The sequence below is a fragment of the Scyliorhinus torazame genome, chromosome 1 (assembly GCF_047496885.1).
Source record: "Scyliorhinus torazame isolate Kashiwa2021f chromosome 1, sScyTor2.1, whole genome shotgun sequence".
In the NCBI taxonomy this organism is placed as follows: Eukaryota; Metazoa; Chordata; class Chondrichthyes; order Carcharhiniformes; family Scyliorhinidae; genus Scyliorhinus; species Scyliorhinus torazame.
Genome location: NC_092707.1, coordinates 281,853,397 through 281,875,262, shown reverse-complemented (window position 1 = coordinate 281,875,262; position 21,866 = coordinate 281,853,397). Strand labels below are relative to the sequence as shown.

Sequence of the window (21,866 nt, the reverse complement as noted above, 5' to 3'; positions counted from 1 at the left end):
CCGGAGGAAACCCACGCAGACACGGGGAGAAAGTGCAAACTCCACACAGTCACCCGAGGTCAGAATTGAACCCGGGTCTCTGCCACTGTGAGGCAGCAGTGCTAACATGCCACCTTGCCATCCGCAACTGAAACCTACAAAGCCTCACTGAAACCCAGAAAATTCTGAAGGGACTTGAGAGAGTGGACACCAAGAGATTGTTTCCACTGGTCGGGGAACCTAAGAAGTGCTGTAACCTGCAAGGACACAGGCCAGGGGCTGGAAAATGGGATTAAAAACAGTAGCTAGTATACTGTTTTTTCTTTTTGGTTGGCGTAGATATGATGGGCTGAATGGCCTCTTTCTGCACCCTAACTTTTCTATCGTTCTTTTTTTTAATAAATATATTTTTTTACAGATTAAAAACAAAATTTCCAATCAAGGGGAAACTTAGTGTGGCCAATCCACCTACCCTGCACATCTTTGGGTTGTGGGGGTGAGACCCACACAGTCACGGGGAGAATGTGTACATTCCACATGGACAGTGACCTGGGGCCGGGGTCGAACCCGAGTCCTCAGCATCGTGAGGCAGCACCTTTTCCATGGTTCTAACACACGGGCACAGTCCCAGGATAAGGGGGCCAATCATTTCAGACTGAGATGAGTGGAAATGTCTTCACTCAAAGAGATGCAAATATTTAGAATTCTTTACCCCATAGGGTTGTGGATGTTCCATCGTTGAATATATTTAACGCTGTGGGTTAGGCAGACTTTTGATCTTGCAGGAAATTAAGGGATATGGAGAATGGGCGGGAAATGGAGTTGAAACCCAAGATCGGCCCTGTTGGTGTTGAATGGTGGAGCAGGTTTTCTACTCCGGCTCCTATTTCTTCTGTTCTCTCTTCCACCCTAACACAGACTTTCCCTTTTGTTATTTTTCCCACCCCCCCTCCCCTAGATAAAGCCTATTAAATTTCTAACTTTTCCATTCTGATCACCGATCTGAAATGTTAACTATCTCTATTCACAGAATCTGCCAGATCTACAGAGTATTTCCAGCATTTTATTATTAGTAATCATATCTTAACATCCCAAAATGCATGAAATTCTCTCCTTAAAGCAGCTGTGGCCACTAAACCCACAGACCTCAATATCTCAAAATATTAAATAATTGTTCGCTGACAATAGTTACAGGAATTTCCCTTAGAATTGATTTCAAATGAGCCGTTTTTTGCTATGATTTCTTTTATTTGTGTTTTTGCTTTAACCATATCAATTTTTAATTCTGTACAATATTTACTGATTCTGCAGACAATTATGGGAATAATTGAAGAATAATAGCTGAAGAATGGTAGGGGCAACCGATTTTGACAATACATCCAACCATAAATAAATAACGATTGCAATTTGGTCTGGAAATACCTACACAGTGCGGGTGGGGGTGGGATGAAAAATAACTCAAGGCAAAATACAACACATTACAACGCTTGTTTCTGAGTAACTGATGCCAGGTTCTGCCAGTGATTGCCCAATATTTGCAATGTATGAGCAAAGAGATTTGAAACACACCATTGTGAGTCAGAAGAACAAGACAAAGCTACAAGGGCTGAGCGATGTTGTCTCAAATCCCTGGGTCTCTGAACACACTAAAGCAGGTGAAGTAGCCTACTGGACCCTCCATCATCGGGAGCTTCTATTTGAGTTGCAGTTGATTTAAGTCATCTGACCCTGGCATCCCAGTCGATCTCACATCTTGCTCTTGAGCTGATTTGCTGCTCCCAGCAGAAGTGGATTTCCACTTCTGCAGAACCATTTTCTTAAAGTATTTCATCGTGTTGTTCTTAACCGTGACAAAAAACATGGTATTGATCATGCTGTTGCTCATGGCAATGCACTCGACCATGTAGAAGACTGTTAGGTAGTGTTTTTGCTTCAAAACCAGAGTGGGGTAGAAATCGCGGACGATGGTGAAGCTGTAATAAGGAGCCCAGCAGAGGATGTACACAGTCAATATGCTCATGAGCACCAATACAGTCTTCCGCCTACACCTTAACCTCTTCCGAATCTGCTCAGTCTGAAAACCAGGCACCCTCTTAAACCAAAGTTCTCTGGAGATCTGTGCATAGCAGAGGCCCATGCTGAGGGAGGGCCCCAGGAACTGCAGGACAAAGATGAAGAGGAAGTACGACTTATAGGAAACCTGCTGCTCTGCCGGCCAGATCTGCCCACAGAAGATCTTGTTCTGTGTTCTGGTGTGCGGAATGGTGGTCTCGGCAGTGAAGTAGGCAGAGGGGAAGGCCATGAGAAGGGAGGCGACCCACACTACTCCGATTAGCAAATAGGCGGTCTGGTACTTCATTCGCGGTTTCAGCGGGTGCACAATGGCTAAATACCTATGGCAAAGGGAAATAACAATGATCATCCATCACTCTAAAATACCCAACATTGAGCCACATCCTCTGCTGGGCTCCTTATTACGGTAAGTGGTTAATCTAATTGTGCTGTTTTTCAGTTAAAAGTGCAGGGTAGTGTCTGATTGGTTGAAGCTGCCCCCACCATAAACGTAAATTAAATTAATTAATTAGTGATGGCTGGTCAGGTGATGTGCTTGAGCTGCTTGATGTGGGAGCTGGCAGATCCCATTGCGAGCTGCAGCGACCACATCTGCAGTAAGTGTTGGCTGCTCGAAGAGCTCCGGCTCAGAGTTGATGAGCTGGAGTCTGAGCTTCAAACACTGAGGCACATCCGGGAGGGGGAGACTTACCTGGACACTGTGTTTCAGGAGGCAGGCAGTCACACCTGTCAGAGTAAGTAATTTAAATCCTGCTAGTGGCCAGGGACAGCAGGGTGTGACTGCAAGTCAGGCAGGTAAAGGGAACCAGCAGTCAGGAACTCAGGAGCCTCAGCCCTTGACTCTGTCCAACAGGTATGAGGCACTTGCTCCCTGTGTGGATGGCGAACAGGGTTGCAGGAAGGATGAGTCAGCTGACCAAGGCACCATGGTTCAGCAGGCCATTCAAGGGGAGGCAGTAAATAGGCAAGTTGTAGTTGTAGGGGATTCTATTATCAGGGGGATAGATAGTATCCTTTGTGAGCAGGATAAAGAGTCCCGCATGGTATGTTGCCTGCCCGGTGCTAGGGAGCGGGACATCTCTGACCGGCTTGAAAGGATACTGGAGAGGGAGGGGGAGGATCCAGTTGTTGTGGTCCATGTCGGTACCAACAACATAGGCAAGTCTAGGAAAGAGGACCTGTTTAGAGATTATAAAGAGCTAGGATTCAAATTAAAAAACAGGTCCTCAACGGTCATAATCTCCGGATTACTGCCCGAGCCACGTGCAAATTGGCATAGGGAGGCAAGAATAAGGGAAGTTAACACGTGGCTGAAAGGGTGGTGTGGGAATGAGGGGTTCCTTTTCATGGGACACTGGCATCAGTTTTGGGACAGGGGGGACCTATACCGTTGGGATGGTCTCCACCTGAACCGAGCTGGGACCAGTGTTCTGTCGAAAAGAGTAAATAGGGTGGTCAATAGGACTTTAAACTAAAGATTGGGGGGGGAAGGGAAAGTCAGGGAACCAAGAGGTGAAGTAATCAGTGGGAAGTGTAGCTGCTTAGGAATACAAAAAAGCACGAAAAGACATAACTCAGGAGAGGTTACAATAGTCCCCATCCCACAAAATATGACACAGTGTATGGAAAGGCTCAGTAAACCAAGGTCCACCACACTAAGAAAACAAAAAGGGACAGTCAATAGAGAATTAAAGGTGCTATATTTAAATGCGCGCAGTGTACGGAACAAGGTAGATGAGCTTGTGGCCCAGATTGTGACTGGCAGGTATGATGTGGTAGGCATCACAGAGAGATGGTTGCAGGGGGTTCAGGACTGGCATTTAAACATCCAGGGATTCACAACCTATCGAAAAGACAGAGAGGTGGGCAGAGGGGGCGGGGTTGCCGGGTTGCCTTGTTAATTAGGAATGAAATTAAATCAATAGCACGAAACGACATGGGGTCGGATGATGTGGAGTCTGTGTGGGTAGAGTTGAGGAACCACAAAGGCAAAAAAACCATAATGGGAGTTATATACAGGCCTCCTAACAGTGGTCAGGACCAGGGGCACAAGATGCACCACGAAATAGAAAGTGCATGTCAGAAAGGCAAGGTCACAGTGATCATGGGGGACTTTAATATGCAGGTGGACTGGGTAAATAATACTGCCAGTGGACCCAAGGAAAGGGAATTCATTGAATGTTTACAGGAGGGCTTTTTGGAACAGCTTGTGATGGAGCCCACGAGGGGTCAGGCCATTCTGGACTTAGTGTTATGTAATGAGCCAGACGTGATTAAAGATCTTAAAGTAAGGGAGCACTTAGGAGGCAGTGATCATAATATGGTCGAATTCAATCTCCAATTTGAAAGAAAGAAAGTAGAATCAGATGTAAAGGTATTACAGTTAAGTAAAGGTAACTACAGGGGAATGAGGGAGGAACTGACGAAAATCGACTGGGAGCAGAGCCTAGTGGGAAAGACAGTAGAACAGCAATGGTAGGAGTTTCTGGGAGTAATTGAGGACACAGTACAGAGGTTCATCCCAAAGAAAAGAAAGGTTATCAGAGGGGGGATTAGGCAGCCATGGCTGACAAAGGAAGTTAGGGAATGCATCAAAGCAAAAGAGAAAGCCTATAATGTGGCAAAGAGTAGTGGGAAGTCAGAAGATTGGGAAGGCTACAAAAACAAACAGAGGCTAACAAAGAGAGAGATAAGGAAAGAGAGGATCAAATTTGAAGGTAGGCTAGCCAGTAACATTAGGAATGATAGTAAAAGTTTCTTTAAATACATTAAAAACAAATGGGAGGCAAAAGTTGACATTGGGCCGCTCCAAAATGACGCTGGTAATTTTGTGATGGGAGACAAGGAAATAGCCGATGAACGGAATAAGTACTTTGCCTCAGTCTTCACAGTAGAAGACATGAGTCATATCCCAACAATTCCGGAGAGTCAGGGGACAGAGTTGAATATGGTAGCCATCACAAAGGAGAAAGTGCTAGAGAAACTAAGAGGTCTAAAAATGGATAAATCTCCAGGCCCAGATGGGCTACATCCTAGAGTTCTAAAGGAGATAGCTGAAGAAATAGTGGAGGCGTTGGTGATGATGTTTCAAAAGTCACTGGAGTCAGGGAAAGTACCAGAGGATTGGAAAATCGCTGTTGTAACCCACCTGTTCAAGAAGGGAACAAGGAAAAAGATGGAAAATTATAGGCCAATTAGCCTAACCTCGGTTGTTGGCAAGATTCTAGAATCCATTGTTAAGGATGAGATTTCTAAATTCTTGGAAGTGCAGGGTCGGATTAGGACAAGTCAGCATGGATTTAGTAAGGGGAGGTCTTGCCTGACAAACCTGTTAGAGTTCTTTGAAGAGATAACAAATAGGTTAGACCAAGGAGAGCCAATGGATGTTATCTATCTTGACTTCCAAAAGGCCTTTGATAAGGTGCCTCACGGGAGACTGCTGAGTAAAATAAGGTCCCATGGTATTCAAGGCAAGGTACTAACATGGATTGACGACTGGCTGTCAGGCAGAAGGCAGAGAGTTGGGATAAAAGGTTCTTTTTCGGAATGGCAACCGGTGACAAGTGGTGTCCCGCAGGGTTCAGTGTTGGGGCACAGCTGTTCTCTTTATATATTAACGATCTAGATGACGGGACTGAGGGCATTCTGGCTAAGTTTGCCGATGATACAAAGATAGGTGGAGGGGCAGGTAGTATGGAGGAGGTGGGGAGGCTGCAGAAAGATTTGGACAGTTTAGGAGAGTGGTCCAAGAAATGGCTGATGAAATTCAACGTGGGCAAGTGCGAGGTCTTGCACTTTGGAAAAAAGAATAGAGGCGTGGACTATTTTCTAAACGGTGACAAAATTCATAATGCTGAAGTGCAAAGGGACTTGGGAGTCCTAGTCCAGGATTCTCTAAAGGTAAACTTGCAGGTTGAGTCCGTAATTAAGAAAGCAAATGCAATGTTGTCATTCATCTCAAGAGGCTTGGAATATAAAAGCAGGGATGTACTTCTGAAGCTTTGTAAAGCATTGTTAGGCCCCATTTAGAATACTGTGAGCAATTTTGGGCCCCACACCTCAGGAAGGACATACTGGCACTGGAGCGGGTCCAGCGGAGATTCACACGGATGATCCCAGGAATGGTAGGCCTAACATACGATGAACGTCTGAGGATCCTGGGATTATATTCATTGGAGTTTAGGAGGTTGAGGGGAGATCTAATAGAAACTTACAAGATAATGAACGGCTTAGATAGGGTGGATGTAGGGAAGTTGTTTCCATTAACAGGGGAGACTAGGACCCTGGGGCACAGCCTTAGAATAAAAGGGAGTCACTTTAGAACAGAGATGAGGAGAAATTTCTTCAGCCAGAGAGTGGTGGGTCTGTGGAATTCATTGCCACAGAGGGCGGTGGAGGCCGGGACGTTGAGTGTCTTTAAGACAGAAGTTGATAAATTCTTGATTTCTCGAGGAATTAAGGGCTATGGAGAGAGAGCGGGTAAATGGAGTTGAAATCAGCCATGATTGAATGGTGGAGTGGACTCGATGGGCCGAATGGTCTTACTTCCACTCCTATGTCTTATGGTCTTATTGTACAAGATCAAGCACTGTACAAGATCAGGAAACACGATCCAGAATTGCCCAAGATCAGGTACTGCATAAGATCGAGCACTTTATTAGATCCACTGTACAAGATCCAGCATCCACTGTACAAGATCCAGCACTTACAATATTGAACAGCCTGCAAGATCAAGCGCTCTATTAGATTCACTGTGCAAAATCCATCACTGTATACGATCCCGCTGTACAAGATCGATCGCTGTGTTAGAGTCCCTGTACAAGTTTGATCACTGTAAAAGATTGATCACTGTACAATACCCACCACCGTACAAGATCAAAGACTGTATTAGATCCGATGTGCAGGATCCAGCGTTGTGCAGGATCCATCACAGGACAAGATCCATCACTGTGCAAGATGAAGCATTCTATCAGATACATTGTACAAGACCCGTCACTGTACAAGACCTACCACAGTACAAGATTGATCACTGCTTTAGATGCGCTGTGCAAGACCTGGTGCCATGCAAGGCCCATTCATCACTGTGCGAGACCCATCACTGTGCAAGATCCAGCACTACAACATCCAGCACTGTATAAGATCAAACACTGTACATGGTCAACCACCGTGCAAGATCCAACACTATATAATGCCCAACACTATACAAGGCCCTACACTATATAAGGCCCAACGCTGTACAAGAGCCACGGTGCAAGATCAAGCACTGCACAAGATCACTGTATATGATCCACCGCTGTATATGATCCACCACTGTATATGATCCACTCTACGACATGTACAGGGCTTTTATAAATTGCAGGTGCAATATTAAACTTCAAAAACTTGGGGTTTGAACACAACAGAGATAGACGTGTAAATGCATAATTCAGATAGTTTTAAGTACCGTGATGCGGGACTGATTGAAAATGGCTACTGGAATAAATGATGAACTGTTGGAGAATCAGAAATGTGACGGTGTTTTGGATCAAACGTTATGAATTATTCTTTCACCTGGTATAAACAATTTGTTTCTACCATTGAAAGTTTAAATGTGCACAAGGTATTTGTAAACTGTATTCATCCATATAACACAGCGATTAATCCCCATATAACCCAACCATCCATCACTGTCTAACTGTATAAGAGATTTGAAAATAATAATTCTGTATCGTGCAAGAAAAACACTTTGATAGGAATCTATCATTGTCAATGTCACAGACACATTTGGGTTTAAAACTCTTTCTCCTCCAACCAATAAATTTGGGATGTTTAAATGAGCTGATAGCCACCCAGCAGTTTATTGGAAAGCACAACTTAAAATATTAACAAAAGAATCAAACAAGAATCATAGAATTGTTATGGCGCAGGAGGCCATTTGGCCCATCGTCTCTGTACTGGCTGAAAGAGGACTTAATGCCTTTCCTCGCACTCCCTGCACAAACTCAAATGTGGTGTTCGCCAGTGAGCTGAAATGTAATAAAAACAGGAAATGCCGGAAAAATCCTCAGCAGCTCCGCCAGCGTCTGTGGAGAGAGGAAAATGATTCAGATGAAAGGTTATCAACCTGGAATTGAGTTTCGCTCCCCACAGGAGCTGACTGACCTGCTGAATGTTCCCAGCACCTTCCCCTTTTCATTAATGCTGTGGACCGGCCACGGGGGAACATTGTTCTGTTTCAATTTTCTTAATGTGTTTTAATTGCAAGGCTGATCCAGCGTTTCACTGTGTTCGGTGGCAATGGCAGAGAATAGTGGATTACACACGATTCATGGGACTGGAGAGGCGGGGAGAGATAGTGGATTCCTGTGATGGGGAGAGATAATGGATTCCTGTGGTGGGGAGAGATACTGAATTCCTGTGATGGGGAAATAGTGGATTCCTGTGATGGGGAGAGATAGTGGATTCCTGCGATAGGAGAGACATTGGATTCCTGTGATTAGGAGAGATAGTCGATTGCTGTGATGGGAGAGATAGTGGATTCCTGTGATAGGGAGATAGTAGATTCCTGTGATGGGAGAGATAGTGGATTCCTGTGATGGGGAGAGGGGAGAGATAGTGGATTCCTGTGAAGGGGAGAGATAGTGGATTCCTGTGGTGGGGAGAGATAGTGGATCCCTGTGATGGGGAGAGAGTGGTTTCCTGTGATGGGGAGAGAGTGGATTCCTGTGATGGGGAGAGCATGGATTCCTGTGATGGAGGGAAAGTGGATTCCTGTGATGGGGAGAGAATTGATTCCTATCATGGGGAGAGAGTGGATTCCTGTGATGGGGAGATAGTGGATTCCTGTGATGGGGAGAGGGGGGAGATAGTGGATTCCTGTGATGGGGAGAGATAGTGGATTCTTGCGATGGGAGAAATTGTAGATTCCTGTGATGGGGAGAGATAGTGGATTCCTGTGATAGGAGAGACATTGGATTCCTGTGATGGGGAGAGATAGTGGATTTCTGTGATGGGGAGAGATAGTGGATTTCTGTGATGGTAGAGATAGTGGATTCCTGTGATAGGGAGATAGTAGATTCCTGTGATGGGGAGAGAGTGGATTCCAGTGAAGGAGAGAGAGTGGATTCCTGTGATGGGGAGAAAAAGTGGATTCCTGTGATGGGAAGAGAGTGGATTCCTGTGATGGGGAGAGAAGGAATTGATGGATGTTGAGTCTGGAGAAGGATGTGTAGAAAGCCTGGGTCACATTGAGGTCCAATAAGACGAGGCATTGGGCGTCTTGAAAAATATTAATGTAGATAAGTCCCCAGGGCCTGATGGGATCTACCCAAAATACTGAAGGAGGCTAGAGAGGAAATTGCTGAGGCCTTGACAGAAATCTTTGGATCCTCACTGTCTTCAGGTGATGTCCCGGAGGACAGGTGAATAGCTAATGTTGTTCCTTTGTTTAGGAAGAGTAGCAAGGATAATCCAGGGGACTACAGGCCAGTGAGCCTTACGTCAGTGGTAGGGAAATTACTGGAGAGAATTCTTCGAGACAGGATCTACTCCCATTTGGAAGCAAATGGATGTATTAGCGAGAGGCAGCATGGTTTTGTGAAGGGGAGGTTGTGTCTCACTAACTTGATAAGAGTTTTTCGAAGAGGTCACAAAGATGATTGATGCAGGTAGGACAGTAGATGTTGTCTATATGGACTTCAGTAAGGCCTTGACAAGGTCCCTCATGGCAGACTGGTTCAAAAGGTGAAGTCACATGGGATCAGGGATGAGCTGGCAAGATGGATACAGAATTGGCTAGGTCACAGAGGCAGAGAGTAGCAATGGATTGGAGGGCTGTGACGAGTGGTGTTCCGCAGGGATCAGTGCTGGGACCTTTGTTGTTCTTAGCATATATAAATGATTTGGAGGAAAATGTAACTGGTCTGATTAGTAAGTTTGCTGATGACACAAAGGTTGGTGGAATTGCGTATAGCGATGAGGACTGTCAGAGGATACAGCAGGATTTAGATCGTTTGGAGACTTGGGCGGAGAGATGGCAGATGGAGTTTAATCCGGACAAATGTGAGGTAATGCATTTTGGAAGGTCTAATGCAGTTAGGGAATATAAAGTGAATGGTAGATCCCTCAAGAGTATTGACAGTCAGAGAGATCTAGGTGCACAGGTCCACAGGTCACTGAAAGGGGCAACAAAGATGGAGACGGTAGTCACGAAGGCATACGGCATGCTTGCCTTCATTGGCCGGGGCACTGAGAATAAGAATTGCCAAGTCATGTTGAGGGTAGGTGGTGGCGTAGTGGCATTATCACTGGACTATTAATCCAGATAATCCGAGTACTCTGGGGTCCCCAGAATTTGAATTAAGTTTTGGGGCAGCACGGTAGCATTGTGGATAGCACAATTGCTTCACAGCTCCAGGGTCCCCGATTCGATTCTGGCTTGGGTCACTGTCTGTGCGGAGTCTGCACGTTCTCCCCGTGTGTGCGTGGGTTTCCTCCGGGTGCTCCGGTTTCCTTCCACAGTCCAAAGATGTGCAGGTTAGGTGGATTGGCCATGATAAATTGCCCTTAGTGTCCAAAATTGCCCTTAGTGTTGGGTGGGGTTATGGGGATAGGGTGGAGGTGTTGACCTTGGGTGGGGTGCTCTTTCCAAGAGCTGGTGCAGACTCGATGGGCCGAATGGCCTCCTTCTGCCCTGTAAATTCTATGATAATCAATGGTAATCTATGTTGCAGCTGTACAGAAACTTAGTTAGGCCACACTTGGAGTATAGTGTTCAATTCTGATCGCCACACTACCGGAAGGATATGGAGGCTTTAGAGAGGGTGCAGAAGAGATTTACCATGATGTTGCCTGGTATTAGCTATGAGGAGCGGTTGAATAAACTCGGTTTGCTCTCACTGGAATGACGGAGGTTGAGGGGCGACCTGATAGAGGTCTACAAAATTATGAGGGGCATAGACAGAGTGGATAGTCAGAGGCTTTTTCCCAGGGTAGAGGGGTCAATTACTAGGGGCATAGTTTTAAGGTGCGAGGGACAAGATTTAGAGGAGATGTACGAGGCAAGTTTTTTTACACAGAGTGTAGTGGGTGCCTGGAACTCGCTGCCGGAGGAGGTGGTGGAAGCAGGGACGATAGTGACATTTAAGGGGCATCTTGACAAATCCATGAATAGGATGGGAATAGAGGGATACGGAGCCAGTAAGTGTAGAAGATTTTAGTTTAGACGGGCAGCATGGTTGGCACAGGCTTGGAGGGCCGAAGGGCCTGTTCCTGTGCTGTACTTTCCGTTGTTCTTTGTTTGTTCTTGGGAGAGATAGTGAATTCCTATGATGGGAGAGATAATAGATTCCTGTAATGGGAGAGATAGTGGATTCCTGTGATGGGAGAGATAATGGATTCAGGTGATTGGGAGAGAGTGACTTCCTGTGATGGGGAGAGATAGTTGATTCCTGTGTTGGGGAGAGATAGTGGATTCCTGTGATGGGGAGAGATAGTGGTACCTGTGATGGGGAGAGAGGAGAGATAGTGGCTTCCTGTGATGGGGAAAGGGAGAGATAGTGGATTCCTGTGATGGTAGAGATAGTGGGTTCCCGTGATGGGAGAGATAGTGGGTTCCTGTGATGGGAGAGATAGTGGATTCCCGTGATGGGAGAGATAGTGGATTCCTGTGATGGGAGAGATAGTGGGTTCCCGTGATGGGAGAGATAGTGGATTCCCGTGATGGGAGAGATAGTGGGTTCCCGTGATGGGAGAGATACTGGGTTCCCGTGATGGGAGAGATAGTGGGTTCCCGTGATGGGAGAGATAGTGGGTTCCCGTGATGGGAGAGATAGTGGATTCCCGTGACGGGAGAGATAGTGGATTCCTGTGATAGGAGAGATAGTGGGTTCCCATGATGGGGAGAGATAGTGGATCCCCATGATGTGAGAGATAGTGGATTCCCATGGCGGGGGAGATAGTGGATTCCTGTGATGGGAGAGATAGTGGGTTCCTGTGATGGGATAGTGGATTCCTGTGATGGGAGAGATAGTGGGTTCCTGTGATGGGAGAGATAGTGGATTCCCGTGATGGGAGAGATAGTGAATTCCCATGACGGGAGAGATAGTGGATTCCTGTGATGGGAGTGATAGTGGGTTCCCATGATGGGGAGAGATAGTGGATTCCTGTGATGGGAGAGATAGCGGGTTCCCGTGATGGGAGAGATAGTGGGTCCCGTGATGGGAGAGATAGTGGATTCCCGTGATGGGAGAGATAGTGGATTACCGTGATGGGAGAGATAGTGGATTCCCATGATGGGAGAGATAGTGGATTCCCGTGATGGGAGAGATAGTGGATTCCTGTGATGGGAGAGATAGTGGGTTCCCGTGATGGGAGAGATAGTGGGTTCCCGTGATGGGAGAGATAGTGGATTCCCGTGATGGGAGAGATAGTGGGTTCCCGTGATGGGAGAGATAGTGGGTTCCTGTGATGGGAGAGATAGTGGATTCCCGTGATGGGAGAGATAGTGGTTTCCACTGATGGGAGTGATAGTGGGTTCCCATGATGGGGAGAGATAGTGGATTCCTGTGATGGGAGAGATAGTGGATTCCCGTGGTGGGAGAGATAGTGGATTCCTGTGATGGGAGAGATAGCGGGTTCCCGTGATAGGAGAGATAGTGGTTTCCCATGATGGGAGAGATAGTGGATTCCCGTGATGGGAGAGATAGTGGATTCCTGTGATGGGAGAGATAGTGGGTACTCGTGATGGGAGAGATAGTGGATTCCTCTGATGGGAGAGATAGTGGGTTCCCGTGATGGGAGAGATAGTGGGTTCCCGTGATGGGAGAGATAGTGGATTCCTGTGATGGGGAGAGGGGAGAGATAGTGGATTCCCATGATGGGGAGAGATAGTGGGGACAGGGTGATATCGTAGATCCCAGGGGTGGGGAGATGGTGATATACAGTGGATCCCAGGAATAGGGCGATACAGTGGATCCCTGAGGTGAGGTGACAGGGAGAGATCTGGCAATTTCCTGGTGACTGCTAGCACCTGTATCTCGTTCTGTCTCATCCTTTCCGAGATTAGAAGATAAGGAAATGAAAGGGATTAAACGTGCTGGTAGCTGTGAAAAACGTGAGGTGGAAACCACTGTCACAGCTTTGGTTGTTTTTAATAGAGGGAGTTTCCAAATGTAAAATGTACTGTGAAAGATATTTACTATTTGCTTCAATCTAAATAGACCGATTGCCAAATGTCTGCCGCTCTCAGCTACAATGTGTACCCACACAGTCAGCAGTCTGTGTATGGGATACTCTGACTCTGAGCACTCAGGTGGACACACACTTACCGATCTGTTGCAATGGCCAGAAGGGCATTTGTGGACACATAGAGTGAGACGGTGCGGAGATAGTTGACGGAGGCACACAGTGTGTGGCCATGCTCCCAGGAAAGCTGTTTAACCACATAGTAATCGAACTCAAAGGGACAGCAGACCACGGCCACTAGCAGGTCGGAGATGGCCAGATTGGCGATCAGCAGGTTGGTCAGGTTCCGCAGTTGCTTGTAGCGAGCCAGGGTCACAATGAAGATAAAGTTGCCCACTCCGCAGACCAACATGATGCAGACCAGGGCCACCCCCACCAGTATCCTCGCCGTTCCGAAAGTCCTGTCCACCGTGAAATCCTGCTTCTCAGACCGGGAGATGTCGTAGTCCCAATCCCCGCAGCTCGCATTCCTGGATAGAAGCAGATTTCTCAACTCCTGCTGGTCGGGGAAGGGCTGATAAACTTCAGCAAAGTCTCCGCATTGGTCGCTCATTGTAAAACGAAAGAAATCGGTCTTTAGTCTTGGCTTGTGAGAGATGAAAAGACTTGAGACAGAGAGCTGGAATATCTATATATTAGAGATAGAGATAGAGCAGTTAGTATCTGGTTACTCACACTAGTCATACATCTAGTCAAAAAATACTGCAGAAAAAAGGCAGTAAGATGATGTTAATCTGCGACCTTAGTAAGTGTCCAGTTACAGTAAGTGATTTTACAACGTGTCGGTGTTTAACGATTAAAGATTTTTAACAGCAACATCAAGATGTCTACATTAATTTATATATTTGATGGACAGTGCGTTGAGATAGTCTCACCACGCGAATAAGATGAATAAAAACTTAAAGCGAACCCTTATATTATTCTGCTCAATACATGGACCAATATGTTGTATTGAATTTAATTTTTGATGAGGTGTATTTAGAATTTCGCCCACTGAGATCTCCAGCCTTTTCCATGCAATTCAAATACTGACACGTTGAAGAAATAAAACTTCAGAAGGAATATAACTTCGCTTTTTGCAACATGTAATTGTGAACATGTCAATGTTTTTAAAAAGAATAATAACAATAACACGATTGTGAAACGTGCAACCTGCAAACGCACTGGGCGACTGAAGTTCATTTCCTTACCAAAGCTGGAGCTAGTTTGTTCCTCCAGGTCTTTATGTTCGTCACTCTAGACCCTGATTTCGGGGTGTCCTCCGAGTTTAATCATTCTGACCGAGCCCCTTTGCTCTCCTGCGGAATAGGGTGACTCAGACTTCGAGAGAGGACCCGAAATGATGTAGCTGCTCCTCCACACTCCGCGCATTGAAGAATCTTTCCCATCCAATGGTACGTGTCACCTCAAGCAAGGGCTCTGACGCATTTCTCCCCACAGATAAAACTCATTGGTACACAGAGCTTGTGGAGGACCCAGCCAGTCCCAACATCGGAAATATATTCCGCCTTGGAAACGAGACAAAGAACCGCCCCGAGTTTCACAAGGAGGGGATACTGTTGTTCGACTAAGCAGAACTTGGTTTGTCCTGTGCTGGTTTGTGATTGTTCGGTGGAGCCTTCACCACGTTGAGGTTCAGATATTATCCATTCATCCAAGAACCTACTCGCCAATGCTCTGCCTGGGCCCCAGCAGCAGACTATGTTATAGCACTGACCCTATAGAGATAGGAAGAACAGCTGGACGCAGAAGCAGGGTGGAGGTAACTGCCTTTCACACCAATGCATCATTTGGTCCAGTAGTCAATGGGACAACTACTCAACGCTTGGAGTCGGAGTTGGTCAGCTGCAGCCGCGATACACACCAGTATTAGACTTCTCAGTCACCTCAGGACCCACAGCCCCTCAGTGAATGAAATAAAAATTCATCCTCGATCCCGAGGGACTGCCTAAGTGAAGCCACAACGAGGCATCACTGCAGGGGTTGCTACGGAAACACTCCTCCACCTTGAGCAGCTTCAACAATGACCTTGCCTTTACACGGTCAGGAGCAAAGCTCTTTCTTGATGGCTCAACAATGACATGAGGACTAGAGCTGCGGAAGATATTAAAGCCTGTGTGCAGTGATCGGAAATGCAATTCAAACATGATTTCCCAGAGGGAATCGGAAAGGTACACGAATGGGAAAAGGTAGCAAGGTCTCGAGGAAAGGATAGGGGGTGGGACTAATTGGATTTCAGCACAATGGGCTGAATGGCCTCCTGTACCATGCTATGATTCCAAGCGTTGGAAGTCTGATGGATAGCGTATTTAGGGTCTTAAATGAAATTTAGCTCAGTTCCAGAGCAGCAAAGATAGATGTAAACTTTAATCCATAGCCCAACCTGGCAGCAAAAGCTATTCGAGTTTAAACTCAATGGATGTGGAAAAATTAACCATCCCTGCTGAGATTGTTACCATTGATTTTACTGGATCTCCAATTCTTGACTAATTGCTGGAGAATGGGTTGGATTTTATGTGGATGAGAGGGTTCCACCACAGGGGCTGAAAGTGGTCAGTGAAACCCAGGGCCACATCTTGTCAGCAGCAACCAATTAAATGGCTGTTAAGGGTGGTGGACTTCCCCCAAGAGAGCTACCAGCCAGTCAGAGGACCAACAACCCAACGGCCTTAGCAGTACTGTGACTAATGGTGGACACTGCTGGATGTGGACCTACAGGTTAAGGGCTGTGCAGCCTCAGAGTCAGGCAAGTGGGTCTTGGGAGGGGGGCTGGGGGCAGAGGGCCAGTCAGGCACTAGTGTTCAGGGCAGATGTGAGGGAGGAAGTCACTGAGGGCAGGGGTGGTATTTCACTTGGGTTGGCCATTGCCGCTAAGGGCTCCCTCCATGGGCTAAATTGTACCCACACACACACCAGACTCTGAAGGGAGGCCACCAGGGTTCATCAGGCAGTCTCCCCATTCAGCAGACTGCCCTCAGTGGCTGATAGAATGCCAGAGGAGGTGAAAAGAAGCCTTTAATTGGCTACGTCAGTGTTCAATTGGGCTCTTGGCATGTGAGCAATGTGCCACCCTTCCCAATGCTGGTATTATAGTATTCTGGCAGTAAGTCATCAGGGATGTCACTCATCAAATTCCTGTGCCGCTTTTCCAGCCTTCCTGCTTCCCAGCCCATCCCCAATGGCAAGTAAAATTCAACCCAGCTAATTTGCTTCCTGAGTTAGAGTGCTGATTTTGTAGTAATGTAAAATGAAAAGTTAGACTCAGCCTTGATTTTCCATAGTTTCTGTCCAATTTTGGAGTCAATTTGGATTGGCCCAAGGGTAAGGGAAACTCGGTTTCCCACTGATTGCTGCTCTTTTTCACAAATGTATATAATTAGCCCTGCTATAAATATTGAAGAAAAAGTCAGATCGTTGCTTGAATGGAAGAATTAGCAAGTAAAAATTAAACTTTCCCAGAAACATATAAAAACAACAGGCAGACAAGACAGTGAGGAAACATTCAAACAGGAAATGTATAGGCTTCAAATGATACACAATGCGAAGGCTTCCAGCAACACGTGGATTTCTCAGGACAAGTAAATTAAAAATGAGGATTAAATAAACGTTTAATGATTGAAAACATAATCTTGTGGAGGTGGCAAAGCTAATTCTTTATTATAAAGTCAAACGCAAATTGTTGGGACTACTCACAGTGGCAGCATTCTGAGTTGTGGGACATTACTAGCATTCATCCAAATTCAGAACTCAAGTTTATATTGTAGCCCTGCAGAATAGCCAACGTCGGGAAATTAGACCTTATTCCTCCACCAAGTGTGGTGTATTGATGATGTGCAATGTTTAGGGTACAACTTGCATTTTCCATACCAATGGTAGCCCTGTTGCATGGTACATTTCACACAAATCCACTGGTCTTTATTTTAATTCAGTAACTGTTGTGTATTAAAATATGGTTGGTGGCTTTAAATAATGTTTTATAAAAGCAGATTTTTAATCAGCAAGGGAATCAAGGGTAATGCAGATAAGACAGGAAAGCGGAGTTGGGATTATCAGATCAGATCAGTCATGATCGAGCTGAATGGTGGAGCAGACTTGATGGGTTGAATGGTCTACTTTTGCTCCTTTGCCTTGTGGTCTCATTATGTTTTGACAAAGTTCAAAAAGAAGTTCTGGTACAATGGACAGAAGTTAATCCCTCATGGAGAGTTTGGTGGTGGGGGGCATTTAATCAGATGGATGGGTATCAGGTGGGGTCCGTGCCACCTTCCTGCCTCCGTCCTCATTAAGGCCGTGGTGGAAAGGCTTATGAATGACCTTTCCGCCCCACCACCAATTGGGCTCCTTAAGTGGGTAGTTAAGTGGATAGTTACTGCCCCTTTAAGGGCCTCGTCCCACTGCCACTGGTAGTAACCAATCTTGCCATGTGGGGAGCCCAACAAGCAAACTGTGTCAGGGTTGCTAGTCAGTTGTTGTCACTCAGTGTCTGGTCGAGGGACCTGGCATTAAGAAGAGTGGGGGGTGGCCTGAATCTATTTAACAACAGAGTTGGCATAAACATTTTTTTCCTGGTCAGCAGGATGTTATGAGTGGTGTGCTTTAGGATCAGTGCTGGAGCCTCAACTTTTTACAAGTTATGTACATGATTTAGATGAAGGGATTGAAAGTCTGGTTGCAAAATTTGTTGATGACACAAAGGTAGGTAGGAAAGTAAATTGTGAAGAGGACATCAGGAGGCTACATAGAGACATAAATAGGTTAAGTGAGTGGTCAAAGATCTGGCAAATGGAGTATAACATGGGCAAATGCAAAATTGTCCATTTTGGCAGGAAGAATAAAGAAGAGGCATATTATCTAAATGGTGAGATTGTAGAGTTCTGAGATTCAGAGGGATCTGGGTATCCTGTGCACAAACCATGAAAGGCTGGTATACAAGTAATTAGGAAAGCTAATAAAATGTTATTGTTTATTGCGAGAGGAATTGATTACAAAGGTAGAGAAGTTATGCTTCAGTTGTACAGGGCACTGGTGAGACCATATCTGGAGTATTGCGTACAGTATTGGTCTCCTTATTTAAGGAAAGATGTAAATTTGTTGGAAGCGGTTCAGAGAAGGTTTACTAGACTAATACCAGGAATGCATGTTCTGTCTTATGAGAAAAGGTTGGAGAGGTTTGGTTTGTATCCGCTCGAGCAATGTTTTTTGAATTCTTTCTCCGCGAACCACTCTTGCCAACCGGCTGACCTTCGTGACCCAAGGCGGCCGACCTTCGCGACCCACGCCGGCCGACCTGCATGACGCACACTACATTCACGGCCCTTTAATGCGAAAGGGGAGCTTGCTTGGTCCTCACAATCTCACTTCAATCAAGTTTCCAGGGGGCGAGGGCAATGCACATATCAGGTGCAGATTTAAACCAGTTCCTTTCTGTTTTTAACCTCGCATATGTAGGTGGTCGTAAGGACAATAGCAACAAAATGTTTGTTTTACTGCATACTCCTGGGAGATGCTACTCCAGAATGCTGACAGCCTCATGGGCTTTTGCCGTGTTCTTAATGTGGTATCATAGTTCAGCTACAGAAGTGCAGTCTTTTAATTTGGAATGTGCTGTAAGTTAATAACTGACCCTGGGGTCTCAAACTCAAAAGGAATTTGTCACCCACTACTTCTCTTTCAAAATCTGAAACTGCTCTCATTTGCCAGTACTTCCCTGCATATAACCCACATGGGCTTTGCATCCTTATTTGCAGCAGCACAATTGACAAAACCATAACTGAAGAAATCATCTTTGTACTCCTTGTTCCCAAGTTAAATTTCTTCTTTGTAGGCTGCTAACCAGAGGCTTTGGAGCTGTGTACAGAGCTAACACCAGCACTGCTTTGTCCTGCCCTGGACTCTCCTGGGCAGATCTCTCCAGCAGAAACAGTTGCGAGGTCCTCGCCAGTAGGTATACTGCCGATTTGAGTATCTGGCCATCTCTTACTTTTAAGAAAAAGATCCATTTTTACAGTCCTCTTCCCAGCAGCTAGAAGATGGAAGGAGGTCTGTTCCGTGATTTGGTGCCAAAAGCACATACAAGCCGCTTGACGTCAAATGTACATGCTGGACACATGACCTGCTCACTGCTGCCTCTTCTGGCCCAAAGACTCCGCACAGCCTTATTTATTTTAATTTAAAAGCCGGCAGCAGCCACCATGCTCAATTTAAAAGCCGGTCGCGGCCATTAGGCAATTCTCATGTGATTGGGACCACTGCGGGAACGGTGTGACTGATCATCCGGCGACCCTCCCGACACCCGCCTGTGACCCACCTGTAGGTCGCAACCTGCACTTTGAAAAACCTTGCGCCAGAGTTTCGAAGTGTAAGAGACGGCTTGATCGAAACTTTTTAAATCCTGAGAGGTCTCAACAGGCTAGACGTTGAGAGGATGACAGTCGATTAATTTCCAGTACACTCAAAGATCCTTCATTCCTCTCAACAGCACAATCTATCTTATTAACAGACTGATGACCCAGAGTCCAGAAGAACATCAGTCCCATGAGATACTATGGATTACTGCCTGCCTTCACACTGACTATTTCAACAGTCTTATTAAAGCAGACCTCGCAATCGATGAAGTACTAGTGCAACAAAGTTCTCTCTTTAATTAGAGCTGCTTTGAATGGAAATTAACTAGCAAAAATTAACAAGCAGAAATTAACTAGCAGCGTATCCCCCAGCTTCAAGAACTACCCTTTGACTCTTGCTGAGTGTTTTTTCTCTCTGGGGCTGTGCTGCATTAAACTGTCTTTAGATCAGTTTTCCTGCAGTCAGGGGTGAATTGGCAGAACACCCCAGGTGTGATGGCAATAAGACTGCAGGTCCAAGGTGAGTATCCACTCTATGTCCGTTAGTGAACTCTATTAGTTTTTGTGCCCTCTCACAGTCCCGAGAGTCACGCCATCCAACCAATTGACCATCATCAATAATGTTTCACCACTCTCAGCTAGATCACTCTCCAAGTCTGGATCAGGGGACGACTCCCTCAAAGGCAAGGGCTGTGGGTCACGGGTCAGACAGCGTGCATGGTGGCCGAGGACGCGCATCACCGGTCACATGACTGAACTGGGGGATTTACGAGCCCTCAGGCTTCACATGGGCGTCCATGTGCTGGAGCACATATAGAGAGGTGGTCACACCGCAGGCTCAGACTCCACAGGCAGGAAGGGAACAGGAGGAATTGAAGAGGAAGGAAATTCTTCAGCCAGAGGGTAGTGAATCTGTGGAACTCGACCGCCGAAGGCTGTGGAGGCCAAGTCACTGGTTGTCTTTAAGACAGAGATAGATGGGTTCTTTGTAGATAGTTGATTAATAAGGGGATCAGGGTTTACAGGGAGCAGGCAGGAGAATGGAGATGAGAAACAAAATCAGCCATGATTGAATGGCAGAGCAGACTCAATGGGACAAATGGCCTAATTCTGCTCCTCAATGGTATGGTTTTTTTAACAAAAGTATTTTTATTCGACAGATTTTCAACATTTTCACAATACAAAATCAACCCCAAACAAACAAAAAAACCCAGACACCCCCTGAATCCACCCTCCCAACAGTCAACGGTAACCAACTCCCAAAAGTGCATGATGAAGAAATCCCAACAATTGTAGAACCCCTCCTTTACCCTCCTAAGCTCAAACGTCACCTTCTCCAGGTCAAAAACTCCAACAGCACCCCCCCCCCGCACCCACCTGCAACTCGGGTCGGTCCAATACCCCGAATATGGCTTCTCGGGGACCGGGCCATAGGTAAGACCCCCGAGATTATACTCAATACCGTCCTCCGAAACCTTTTCAGCTTCGGATAGGACCAAAACATATGAACATGATTCATGGGGCCCCTCCCACATCGCTCACAGGCATCCTCCCACCCCCTCCCACCCACCCCCGCCTTGAACAGCCAGCTCATCCTTGATTTTGAGATGCGCCCCCCCCCCCCCCCACCCCCCCGCCCACCACCACCACCCCCCCACCGCTGACAGCGCCACCTCCAGCAATGAAGAAGCCAGTGCCATCGGGAAGGTCAGGAAAACTGCCTTGAAAAGTCCCACACCTGCACATACCTAAACCCTTCCCCCTGCGCCAACTTCTTTCCCAACTCCTTTAGGTTCGTGAATCGCCCCCCAAGGAACAAATCCTTCATTTCCTTGACCACCCCCCCTCATCCCATCTCCAAAACCTCGCATCCATCCTGCCCGGCATGAACCAATGATTCCCCCCTGATCCAGCCCCCAGCTTAAAGTGCTGTCTAAACATCCTCCAAATCTTCAATGTGGCCACCACCACTGGACTCACTGAATACTTTCCTGGGGCCATCGGGAGCGGTGCCATTGTCAGCGCCCTAACCCCAACTCCCTACAAGGGCCCGCCTCCATCTTTACCCACAAAGCCCCCCCTCCTCCTCCCACCCTCCTCCTTGCTCCAGCCTGCAGCTTCTCCGCATTGACCGCCCAATAATAATACTTTATTATTTGGCAAGTTTGGTAGCCTACAGCCCCCTCTGCAGTACCACCCTCTTAATCCTGGCCACGTTCCCCCCCCCCCATCCACCCCCCACTAAAT

At 46.5% G+C, this 21,866-nt stretch overlaps 1 protein-coding gene across 1 annotated transcript; it reads right to left on the bottom strand.

The window, feature by feature from the left end:
* Nucleotides 1-1,223: 1,223 nt before the first annotated feature.
* On the bottom strand, nt 1,224-14,744 carry prokr1b (prokineticin receptor 1b). Its single transcript, XM_072506751.1, has 3 exons — nt 14,466-14,744; nt 13,359-13,903; nt 1,224-2,372 (listed from the first exon to the last, which is right to left on the bottom strand). The coding sequence occupies exons 2-3, from the start codon at nt 13,826-13,828 to the stop codon at nt 1,673-1,675; spliced, it is 1,170 nt and encodes a 389-aa protein (XP_072362852.1). The 5' UTR covers nt 13,829-13,903; nt 14,466-14,744; the 3' UTR covers nt 1,224-1,672.
* Nucleotides 14,745-21,866: the final 7,122 nt, after the last annotated feature.

Bases quoted from the DNA above. Each gene is read 5' to 3' on its own strand.
- prokr1b (XM_072506751.1), bottom strand. From the start codon at position 13,828: ATGAGCGACCAATGCGGAGACTTTGCTGAAGTTTATCAGCCCTTCCCC. The intron at 2,373-13,358 runs GTAAGTGTGTGT...CCTTTGCCATAG, and splicing joins CTGGCCATTGCAACAGATCG to GTATTTAGCCATTGTGCACC.